The sequence below is a fragment of the Opisthorchis viverrini genome (genome assembly GCF_000715545.1).
Source record: "Opisthorchis viverrini unplaced genomic scaffold opera_v5_128, whole genome shotgun sequence".
Taxonomy (NCBI): domain Eukaryota; kingdom Metazoa; phylum Platyhelminthes; class Trematoda; order Opisthorchiida; family Opisthorchiidae; genus Opisthorchis; species Opisthorchis viverrini.
The window spans coordinates 592928-605998 of NW_008751782.1; the positions used below are offsets into that span (position 1 = coordinate 592928).

At 43.8% G+C, this 13071-nt stretch overlaps 1 protein-coding gene across 1 annotated transcript in view; it reads left to right on the top strand.

Annotated features, from left to right (window-relative positions):
- Window positions 1-331: 331 nt before the first annotated feature.
- Window positions 332-13071, top strand: part of T265_06201 (hypothetical protein) — a gene marked incomplete at both ends in the record, with an annotated part of 23927 nt that continues 11187 nt past the window's right edge. The window contains 2 exons of the mRNA XM_009171409.1: window positions 332-499; window positions 2361-2467. Of these exons, the coding sequence (XP_009169673.1) occupies window positions 332-499; window positions 2361-2467 (275 nt within the window). The remainder of the gene's footprint in view (window positions 500-2360; window positions 2468-13071) is intronic.

The following is a 13071-nucleotide window of genomic DNA, read 5'->3' on the forward strand; positions in this document are numbered from 1 at the left end:
CCACGAGAATGGTTGCCGGCCTCAAGTCCGTGGACTACGAAACGCGTCTCGCGACGCTTGATCTCTTTCCCCTGGAGTACCGTCGCCTCCGAGGGGACCTAATTCTTACCTACGCCCTGTTTGAACAAAGCTTGGCAAACAGGTTTTTTACCGTTGACCCAGCAAACACCCGGCGGGGACATAGTAAGAAAATCTTCAAGCTCAGGGCACACACATCCGTTAGACAAAACTTTTTTTCATTTCGGGTAGTAGCTGCGTGGAATGACCTTCCTCCGACGGTTGTACACGCTCCTTCTCGAACCCAATTTAAAGCACTATTAGACATTTATTTATGCGAATCCTCGCGCTGGCGAGCATACTGCCCCGCGCTGAGAACATAAAGAGCAGTGCTACACCCTTTTTTCACTTGTGCCTTTCAGGTGAACGACAGCCACTGACCGACAAGAACAAAACCGACCCGGGAGACTTGGGCAAAAGCCTCGATCCTGTGTATCAATCCGTGAATCCGTGAATCTTGAAGCCTCAGTAGTGTGCCCCCAAGCCGACATAACGCAGTAAAGAATGGTCAAGTTGTGGAGTCAGAAGTTTGTATTAGCGGTGTCGTGCCCCTCTGAGCATGACGGATGTTGTTGTCTCCGATACACGCGAATCTCACTGGTGAATTAGGTGCAAGGCCTGGAAGACTGAAGCTTGCTTTGAGGAATATCTCTCCGGGGATTGTTAATATAACGGCCCGGGAAATATAATTTTATCATTCATAATTGCAACACAAATAAAAACTTTGGAATCCACATACTACTCTCAAAATTTAGGACGGATTGATGGAGAAGAATCGGCAGTGGTCGTCCAAATATCGTCCTGGGCATCTTTTACACTTACTTGCGCGATTAAAAGTGGTTTGACTGCCGCACTTCGTTGAGGGAGGTAGATTTTACAGTAGGAACTCTCGACCCGTCACTCATTCATCCAAGAAGACATGCGTGTCAGTAAGCATTGCCATCAGTGGCGTAGACTCGAATTCACCCACTTCTCTGCAATGCGGCATTTGTTTGAGCCAGGAGAACAAAACTTCCTTTGAGTGAGTCATTTCCTCGCCACGTAACAGTGTAAGCAATGAACAGAACAAAAATGACGGCTGCAATACGATTCTCCGCCTTGGGGCTAATCATCGATGTCCGCCACATGCCGCGGGTGATAAGCACCTCTGTTCCACTGATATGCAAAGTCTGCTTGCACTACAAAATCATACTTCGCAAAAAACGCGCAACCGCACGAGCGTAAACAACAGAACATCCAAGCTGAGTTGGTCACAAGCACATACAGCCACGGGCCTGTAAGTGAGCAATGCCATTGTATAGCCTACAGATAACAAGTGACACTGTGACACGTGACTGTCACTCTGTGACACGTCACGGATCATCAAGCAGGACACGAGCACCACCAAACACCAAGTACTTCCACAGTTTTTCTGAACACGGCCATGGATTTTCGTGGGCGATTTAAGTACCTCAAAAACCACCCTTTCTTTCTGCTCAGCTAATCGACTGTTGTTTAAAAATACATTGCAATCAGATTTTTGCAACCCTTGAGAATGCCGCATGTTTAAGCTGACTTCGGTAGAGCAACCGCCTCGGCGAAGCACACGCATGTTTCTGTGGCCGTCGAAAACCTTATAACGGAACAAAGTTGAATTGGGTCAGCACAGAAACCTAGACAGCGACAGATACCGCAAACATAAATTTGCGGGCGCGCACCTGTCTGCTACGAGTGTGTAACAAACAGAATGCAGAAGTACTTCTCCGCACATCCGTTTAGCCTTTGAAGCCTAGTGACTGTCGATTGGCGCAACACTTGTCCGCTCCATGCTAAAATTTTTGCAATTCAGACTTACACTGCATGGAAATACGATACCCATGACCAAATTTTTGCTCTAATAACTGTTTTCACATTACTTTCGTCTGCCGATGCGTTCTATGAACATGCAAATCCGCGCCTAGCCACAAAATCTTACATTGTTTCATTTTTTTAGTGCTAAGTAGTTGGCTACGATGTAATGGTTTCCACTTATACTGTAACTGATAAATCCATTATCACACGAGGTTAGCATAGTTTAACAGAGATCGGGACCGCATGCGCAATGAGCGTGTAGTGAATTGCTGCAGATTCTGATTGGACATCATGGGACACTGATATGGCCCACTCAGAATTACAGTTCAAACAGTATTCACGGATTCATGGATTGATACACATGATCGAGGCTTTTGTCCAAGTTCCTGTGTATCAATCCGTGAATCCGTGAATATTGTTTGAACTGTAATTTTGAGTGGTAATTCAAATGAATCTTGTGTTATCGCTCTGAGATGACCCATCGACCGCTCCTATCAGTTCGTGGAGAAAATTACGTGTTCGGAAATCCTGAGAAATATGCACAAGATATGGAGATCTTGCTGGCCGGTGAAAAGTTCTGGTGCGTCATTATAACCAATATTCTTATTTATTTTAATTTCTTTTTTATTGTTATTACTTTTGTGGTTAGGACAGAGCAAGTTTAATCTTTTGCTCGTTTCTTCTCATTTTTATGGGTGCTACAAGGTTACAGTATCTCGATAACTGTTGATCGCAATTTATCCAGAAATATTTCGGTCAAGAAAAAATTCAAAATTTTGAGATCGAACGGCAACAGTCTGCCTTAATTTCTTTGGGGGTTTGCAGTATGTGTTAGCCTGAGCTACCTGCATCCCACCCAGTGCAAGAGGTTCAGGATTGTCCGACCCGCTGACCACTGCTAACACGGTTCCGGAGGTCAAGGAGATGCTCGAATGAGAAATAGTTGCAGCAGTGTAGGTAGACTGTTGGTGTGTAAAATTCAGAAGTGACCGCGGCATAGACATAAATATTTCTCTAACAAGCTTCGTGGATGTGTTTTCACCTGCTTCATGTTCTGTTCTCTCTCTTAAGGCAGGGACTCTAGACCTGGATCGTGTATTATATGAGTGGTCCCATGTAAGTACACAGGCTGGTTAATAACCTCTCCTTTGGGTCAGTTACTATTTCGATGCCGTGAGCCACATATGGCATAGGTCGATCCCACTGGGGTTGATGCAATGAGACCCAATAGTGTGACCAGACGGCAGCCTAAAACATCATTCAAACGCTATGCTAAGGAGAAATAGAAAACTATATTTTTTAATGTGAAAGCAGAGATCCTAGACGCGGATGTCGGTGTTTTTTAATCCACCAGATTTAAAACCCGTCCAGCAAAGAATAGTTTATGAACCGCTTGCTAAATTCACATACACCGGAACTGAGGAACATCAAACAAAATAGTTGATAATCTAGCCACCCGAACAGTACAGGACTCTACGGACTATTTTCTGAGAAAGGACGTACATATGAGCTTCTATGGAACTCCCATTGTACTTTCACGAGCCTGAAATTCCAAAAACTCCAAAAACATTGTACTGACAAACTTCTGGACATTCCTTTCTGAGCACGCTTTTTGATGGGAACAGACTGGAAAACTGGTTCAAAAGCCTTCTAAAAATCCTGAAATATCAGAACTATGGATTGCTTATGCGTGTGGCGTCTTTCTAGCCGTGAAAAATGGGAAAATTTAGTCAACGCAACCTTTAATAACCCAAACATTTGCTGGCTACTCTCGAGTCAGCGCGTTGCAGGCCACAGTAAAGCACCGGGAAGCGATCCAAAACAAGATTTACATCAGGAATGGAATCACGCTGATCCTCACTCAGTACTGATCTAATCTTTGAAAATTGGCACTATTACCGTTTTTCCTGTGTTTTTGGGCACATCCTTTTCCCAATTTTAGGCAAAAAGATCACATAAGTAACAACTGAGGACTTATCCCATCCTTGAATAATGTGAGTCAGGGGTCCTTCGGACAAGGAACACGGTCGTGCCTGACGAAACGTGTGCAGTCATAAATTTATGAGGCAGTAGGTGGTTGGAGTTTTATCATCCAGATTCCTAAAACAGTTTGACAATCCTACTGGCAGAAAGAGATGGCCACGACTACTCTTCTCCGAAGTGCCCGATCCGATGGCCAACGCATGAATCAGTTACTACTGCATTGCCTTCATGGAAACTTCAACACCACATCCCTTGAGGACCGTTTGTCTGTGGCACTGTCTCAATGGACACCCTGTTTGACCTCTTGGACTGTATCGCACTTCGCAACAGCTTTAAAGGGTCAACCTGATATATGAGCTCTAACGGTTCTTCCATCCTCAATCTCAACCTTACTAACCTAGAGCTGATGCTTAAAGCCACCGACTACCAAATATTCTTAGTTCGCGGTGACTACTTGGTCATTGATTTCGATTGTTCTACCTGTGCGAAGAGGAGTAAGGAAGGAATAAAGCGTTCAGCTGTAGCACCCTTCCGGTGCCTAGCTGCCATGCCACCCGAAGGAAGCACGAGGGCTGGAATACTGCCAGGTTGCCCAAGCCTAGACAGGGGAAGTCGAGTGGCGGAGGTCGGATTCGAACCACGGATCTTTCGGTCAGTAAATTGCGCCCTAACCACTTGAACCATCTCGCCCCCCGAAGAGGAGTAAAGCCACCGCACTCTGTACCAAAAGCACAACCGACCTCCGGCCCTTCAGCATCCGGTACCAGCCAATGAGTGGGACTTCATGCAACAATTCTCACCAGATGCTAACTTAGAAACCTCTAGCAGTCAGCCAACGGTGCGGAACCAATCATCTTATCAAGCTACATTGTTTGTTAGCTCCATCAATCTAAAAATCTGGACTGAAAGCTGGAGGAAGAATGGAGTTGTTAAGCCAGAGGATGCTCGGCCTCACAAGAGGGTTTATAATGGGACATTATGGCGAACTACGGGATCCACTGTCCTCCTTCAGCCATGCAAAACAAAATGAGCTAATAGTTTGTGCTAGTTTCCAAACTTGAATCAGACCGTAAGATCCCATACATACATGTCAATACTGTTGGTAAAAGAGGGCTTTGCAGCAATTTACTCCAAAGTATAAGTAGTCTTGCATACCAAAAGAAATAACCAACACCTCACTTGGACAACACAGTTTCGTCCCCATCACTTCACCTATTATTGCATTATTTAAGCATAAACATCTTCACAATGATGGAATCCTCAGTCACATGAGATTATTCACGGGTTTTGTAGAACAATAACTGAAAACTGTCCGAAAAAGCGTCTCCCCTAATATCTTCACTACTAACCTCAGAACTGCTTTAAAAGAGCCAAAAGTAAACGGATATGTCCTGTGTTTGTAAAGAATATGAGCTCTTAAAAATTATCCCCAATTCTAAGTACAGAAGGTCTAACTCAGTAGCTGCAAGAGACTGTTCTCTACCGTCTTATCCGTACCCAGAATCAATAGTCGCCGATCAATTACGAGCCTACTTCGAGAATCAATACCTATGGTCACCTGCGCACCACATATTTATGAGTCAGAGGTTTTACCTGGCAAACAATTTACCGATAAGAAATGCACCAACCTAATTTCTTAACGAAAGACTTGATATTAATTGTATTCTTTCGATTTTTCGGATACCGATGCCAATACAAGACGGAACCCTGCAACAACGGTTTGCTGCATAAAGCAAATTTCTGTAGGCGCTTTGCTGTTGTTTTTGATGTAAAACGACTGAGGTCAGGGTCAATGCGACCCCGTTCCATATTCCGGTCGCATGGTAATCAGGCCTTATCCTGATGCGATAGCCAGTATGCCTCAGCAACTTCTCCGGGCATGCTGCATGATTTTCACCTGGAATCCGCAGACCCTTTCCTTCCATGTCGGCCAATAGACCGAGGTCTGAAAAACACACCTCCCTGGCCCCTTATGGTAAGGGTTGAAGCAAGTAGGGCAGCCTGTTCTCTTGGCGGTAGTCTTACGCCAGCAGTTGCTGAGAACCTCAACCACAACCCTGCCTTGCTATGGGTTCTTTGATAGCATCTCTGCCCAAGTACAATCACAAAATTTACGACTAACCATAAGCTATATCGACCGTCATGTGGTGGCATCAGTCCAACCGTCTCACTCGCTGTGTACAACAGATCGCGTGAGCAGCAACATCCCTCATTTTCTTCATTTTTTTCTCGAATTATCTGCCTTGTCATCTGACCATCAATATTTCGCAGAGTATACGTATATAAGTCTAGCTGGTTACCCAGGGAATTGACTAAATTCACATTGCCATTGACATTTAAAACCCCGCTCCAATATCCGGACGCCGATTTTTTCGCATTTTCTAATGCTTGCACCTTATAGAAAGTTGGCTACCAATTCTCACCAGCGCGCGCTGTTGATACTTTGGTGATTGATGTTTGTCTCACTCTTCAAGCCCGAATACCAGATGAAATGCCTCCTCTTCCTGGATGCCATCGGTTGAGAATAACAATGAGTTCGCAGTCCTGCTATTTTTAAACGAACTAGCCCACAGTTTTTATATAACTATCTACGGTCGGTTGCACTTCCTCATATTCCTTCATGTTTGATTTCGTCACGATGTCATCAGGACATCAAGGCTTTTTTTTACCAAAATTAAATCGACGGAAACTGGTGGGCGTAGACTATGCGACGATTTTCCTCGTTGTTTTATAACCACAAGTGTGTAAAGTCTCCCACGGAGAGAAGTTCCTACATGTTTTACCAAGTTTCTCATGTTTCGTAGGCTTCTTCCACGATCTTCCTATGGCTCCCTGAGACTTTGGGGAGATGCCTGAGTTTGTTGACAAGTTCACCTACCTGGGAAGCCGAACAACTCATGACTATTTTATAAAATAAGTCAATACGAGCATTGTTAGAGTAAGAACAACTGACAACAATGAAACTGAAGCGTCATGCGCATGGGGTGACCATACGAGGAGTCTTAGTCTATTGCTGTGATATTTGGCCTCTCCGATCCAAGCACAGTAAACAAATTCAAATGACTGATCATCGATTCCTTATCCTTGCACCAGGCTTTAGCTGCCTTTAGTCTGTCCGCGATAAAGTGATGTCCTGGCGAATACTTGGAGATAAGTCAAAATCACCAGAGCGGCAAGTGTAATTCACCTGGCAAAAATGGTTGAGATGTTTGCCGGGAGTATATAACTACCAACTTCCAAAGAAAACGCTATCTTCAATCCTGAGCGCCTTATTGAGGGAGACGAGTGGGGAAAAGGCTATGACGTAATAGCGCGAAATTAGGTCATATAGCTTTTAACTGATGGCAGTGGGATCCTTGAATCTTTTTGTTTGAGATCTGTGGGATTTTCCTTGAACGTTAATAGAAACCTATAGGTTATTGCACTTAACCTGTCTAACTGGCTAGCAACTGTCATTTTCCAGTCGGATTGCTCAGTTAAATTCAGTCTTTTCTGGTGTTCTGGACTCATATCAAATGGGGTTCGCAAACAGGTTTGGGTCAACACATGTGGTAGTTTTTTTCTTAAAGATAATGCTCAGTTGTGTCTATCCTTTTGGTCTTCTAGTGATTGGGTATATCATTCTCAATCGTTTTCCATAAGGATGTTGGGTTTTTAGTAACAGGCTTCGCCCCTCTCTCTCCTCCCCATCTTTGCTAGAGCATGGCTTTATGATGGTGATGAAGGTGTGATGACACCTTCAACTGGTGAATGGCAAATGGTTTGCGGTTGACTACCCGAACTAGTGATTGTAAGGAGCATGGATGGATTCCCAAGGCCCTCGATCGTAGGCCAACAGTTAACAGGTGAAGGATATACAGTCAGGTAGGTCAGTAGTTGTTTTAAGGAAGAGAAGGGTGCTCCATGAGTTATTCTTTCGGAAGTACATTTCGCTTCGTGAGACTACCACCCTCACCACTATCGTCGATAACAATATTCGGTAATAATTTTCGATTCATCCTCGTCATAAAACCATGCTCTAGTAAAGATGGAGAGGAGAGGGAGGAGCGAAGCCTATTACTAAAAACCCAACATCCCTATGGAAAACGCTCAAGAGCAATATACTTAACCACTAAAAGACCAACAATCTTCTTTGTTCCACCCCTGATTTAACATTTTTGGCTTACGTCAACGTTAACAAGCAGTAAGAGGTGGAGGTGATCGCACAAGAGAACTTGTAAAAGAGTTCCCGATTTTGATAACGTTTGAAGACAGCCTATAAAAAACTAAGGTTCGTACAAGGTGGGTTCAAGACGTTGGAGAGACAGCTATTCTCACACCTTGTGTCAAATTGCGTCAACCCGCGCTCTTGATGTGCGGTTCAAGCATGGTGTCTACTGTTTATATGTGATCAGTAGGTATATCGTTAAACCACCTCACACAGCCGCATCCAAAAATAGTCGCACTGAACTCAGTGTCCTACAATCGGCTGATGATCGCAAAAAACAATGATTCTGTCCAGACCTGAACAGGCCAGATGTTGGTTTACTTATAAATGGGGGCTAGGTGGCCCAAGTGGTTAGAACGCAAATTTACTAACCGGAAGGTCCGTGGTTCGAACCCGACTTCTGCCTCTCGACTTCCCCTGTCTAGGCTTAGGCAACCTGACATTATACCAGCCCTCGTGAAACCTTTGGGTGACATGTCAGTTGGGCACCGAAAGGGTGCTACAACTAAACGATCTGTTACGATTTTAGTTATAAATTAAGATAGACATCATCGAAGCTCCCACAGGATAATTCAGTTGCGGGGGGCCAAACTAAAATAATACCTTTCTATTGAGGTTCGTTTCCCAGCAGCTATTGTCCAGAGGTGATAAGACAGTAGACGCCCCGCCACTTAAAATGTTTTTTCCTCGTTGCGTAATATGATGTGCGACAGAAGAAATCCTATAAGGGAAAATGAAAAAATCGATTGGAGCGAACTCAGCTAAATAGTTAACGTAAAATATATTTGAAAAACGTATGTAGCCTGAGCAGTGTCTAAAACCACGTGCCAACCGCAGGTGAAGGTTTTGCATAAATGAAGTTTTATTCAAAGACAGTGTAACAAAGCATTGGATTTCAGTACTTACTTCAACATATAAGGCAGTCATTGACACGATTGACTGGTAGGAGTTGTACCGAGTCCCCTTAAACTCCTGATGTCGTGATCTAGATCTTATTTGCTATTTTTTCTACGTTGGAATTCAAAACTAAGAACGGAACAAACCACGCCATTCAGTGGGACGAAGACCAATACAGCACGATGAGCCGTGGTGAAGTGGTAACATTAAAAAAAAGCAACGCTATTGTGAGAATTGAGTTGCACGCGTATATCAGTATAACCAGACGAACTAGAAATCCAGAACTCAGTGCAGCCTAACAAGTAGCACGTATGTATTCGAATTGGTGTATATGTACAGCATATGGACTATTAAAACACAAATATACGACAATGTAACAAAAAAGATGCGTGCAGCAAGCGGTCAACTTTGCAACAAGGGCTCAAATGTATACACGCACAGATTCGAATGCCCTCAAGAACTTCAGGTGAATAATCACGTACAAAGTACCGGCCTCGAACTAAATTCAACCACTGACACTCAATAGGCTTATTCAGGTCTTGGTACCAACATCTTGCCACTTGCGATGTCACGTCGGAAGTGGTTTGTTTCCCGCGACTTAAAGTCTGCATCTGTCAAATATTTTTACAATCGAATAGAAACTCATGGCCATACCAACTGTGGAACATCTAGCCTGACGTTGGAGGTGGCCAAACGCTTGACGATGTGGATGAGTAATGATAACTAGGTGTCTTGATATCCGATTCCGCTCGCGACATGAATTCATGCAGTCACATTTGTGCATCATGAATCTGGATACTACCAGGTTGATGTGGACGCACAGTGTAATCATTGGTATGTCCATCGATACCATCTTTTGGGATTTAGGAAAACCCTTATACCCGGTTAATCACAACATGTTTCTCCGTAATCTGGAGGAAAATAAATTTCAGCCAGTGCCGACCTCTTAATGAGCAAGTTATTTTTCCTGATCTAGACTTCTAGGGGGATGCATTGAGAACCGGGATTTGTACAAATTTCATCATTTGAATGGTTGAAAAATGATGCTACGTATCTGCTTAGGATACAGCCATGTGGTTTCATGGCTTCCGGTTCTACCAACATCAAGACGCACAGCAATGTTGGTGATGAAAAGACTCTAAATGCTGTCAGTACCGCAACAGGCGTTCCCATTAAGAGTTTTCAAGCCTTAGAGAGATTTTTGACGACGATCAGTGTGCCCATTCTTGACTATTCCGTACCCTTATCACATCTTCATATGCATCTCACCCCTGGGCTAGGAAACTTCACACAAATTGCCCTGTGCCCAAGGGCAAGTAAGATTACCGTTGGTTTTTGTCGCATGCGGATGGACTTTTCTTTCATTTCTTGAATATGTCTGTATGTCTGCATCACTTTCTCGACTTACGACCCATCTTCGGTCGGGCCAGCAGAACAAATACCGGGAGATATTCGCTTAAACCGGAGGAAGTGTGTCTACACCGTAACCTATACCACATTTGTGAGTCTCTCCGCTAGAGAACCAAAGTCGTCGTACCAGACCGTCTTGTTACAGCGTCCGTGACCTATCAAGAACGACACAAAACAATGTTATTTGGGGTCAGTGCCAACATACCCCATGTCACCCAGCAATATACACCTTAACCACTGGACACGGTACAAGCGGCTTCACTGATGATAGTAGCCCTAACCTTTTCTTCCCGCATGATTACGCTTTTATCCGTATGTTGCAATGTGCCTAAAGCTGTTCCTCTCCTTGTGAGTAGCTGGGCATGTAGGATTTTCGATTTCAGGAGTGTGACCAATTGGACCTGTAGTTTCTTCACGTCTACTAGAGAAAGTCCTTGAGACGAACGCAACACTAATAATCATTTCTCCTGTCCTTAAGTAACCTGACATTCTAATCATCCTAGAACAGATTAGGGTATTCCACACTTGGTTATCTATCTGACAAAAATGCTAAGCCTATGGTCTACTATTTTCCACTGACCTACTAAAACACAGGATGGTGGAAAGTAATTTGTGACAGTCACCCACTAGTCTAGCTTTAAACTGCCAAACTTTAGCCGATTTTATTTTTCACACTGGCTGAGTAGTCCGAAATCTGGAGTCTTAAGGCCATGGTTGCTCCAGCATTGTAATGTCGGATATACATGGAGAACTGAGTTTTTAGGCGGATCCTCTGTTTCACCAACAGGCTGGTCACCTAAAAAGCTCTCCGAGCAGGACAGAGGTAAGTGTTTGTTGATTTCAAGACCAGAGGTGCTAGTATCACGCCGCTGAAAGAGTTCCGAACCACATCCGACTCAATTACTGTTGAAAAGACTGGGCGCCATGTTTTAAGGTAAAAATAAAGCTTAATGGAACTATTTGTCATTATTCGACCCTTCGGATGCTGTACGCAAACTTTTAAAGGCTTTCTACCATCAACTGACTTCAGCTGATCCAAACATCCGAATTTCAATGCAAGATCAATAACCGCAGAACGATTACTCCAATAATAAATGCGACTAAGACTTAAGGTAGAGGGGTATTGAAGATCGTCAGCAGATCATCCGGGGCGTGGAAAGTGGTACCGGTTGTCCAACCAAGAATTTATATGCTGCTTGAAGTTCACAGGCCACACACCGCCAGCACTGCATGAAATGGCCTCATAACCACACGAGGTGACCGGACTTCTGGCACTTTTTTTTAAGATTTACACATAAGTCCTCCGCATACCTTCGAAGTTCTGGCCGTTCGCTTGCTCGTCGAACTTGGCGATCAAAAGGAAAACCTTTCCTCAACAATCGGGTGAAATAATATGTGGGCGTACTTCCACACACTCCCTTTCCGGACAGCATGACGAGCAAGATCAATGGATAAATAATACTTATTGTTTTTCGGGAGCCAACAGGTGACGTTTTAAACTACCCATCAGCCCAGCTTACGGTGGTACACGTCAATTTTAGGTCAGAAGGTCGAACGGCAAGCCGAAGGGACTTTAAGAAGGTCACTACCTTGTGAGTTTAATTATAAATGGGATTAATGATGGGTATTGGGTCTGATGTCAAGACGCAGCAGGAAGTGAATGGGGGCCACAATCGCTTAATATAAAACACGGACGTGTAAAGTTATTGTAAGGGTGTCGAATATGATTAGCGTTCGAGTTGTATTCAAGAGGGAGATTATTGCCCACTGCTAGTGCAATCAAAGATTCTTAAACTTTGTAACATGCTGGTGATTTGTTGTATCGTGCACCGATCTGCACATGGATCTTCCACAGCAGCCAATTCTCGCAACAGGAGCTGAAAGTTTGTGAAATTACCTTCAATTCAAATGCATTCCCACCGGTCTTTGACCGTTAACTCATTTTAGGTCAGTTTTTCGGAATAAGTCAACGGACCTAAGAGAATAATTGACATGCTCAAAAGCCTACCTGATGTCCATATGACTTTATCACTGGTAGGACAACTTGCCGTAGCCTCACACTGATGGGTCATATCTAAATTTCGAGCGATGGAACCTACTCTAAGCGACTCTCTGGCTTTTTCTGACAACCTTAACTGTGTCTACTGTGTCTTTTAGACAATCCACTGTTGGTTTCGTCCCTCATGGGAGTCTTGATACAAGCACCCATAGGAACTCCATCAACTTTACTCTCTTCTCAAACACTAGATTAATCGCAAACGCAAAGTACACTCCTTTGTGATTCGGACCATTAATGTCCGCAGACTCAGCCGAATACCAGCTGAATCACTCGCTCCCTCGCTCGCAGTATCCTCTATCAGAATTTGTTGCATGTTGTTTGAGATATTGAAGTATGTTTCCAATTAACAGAACAGTTTCAAGGTTCTTAAGGCTTTTGTACACCTCCTCGTGTTCTCTCTGGTCCACATCAATGTAGAAAGCACTGGACCCAAGTTTTCAATGCTGATGAGCTCTAATAAAAACAAAACTCGATTTTCAGTGCTTCCTTGCTTCCATCCTTAAAACTCTTGTTAGATATTGCTCCTCAATCTGGACAGTAGTCAGCCCGTGAATATCGTCATCATCATCATCATCATCATCATCATCATCATCATCATCATCATCATCATCATCATCATCATCATCAT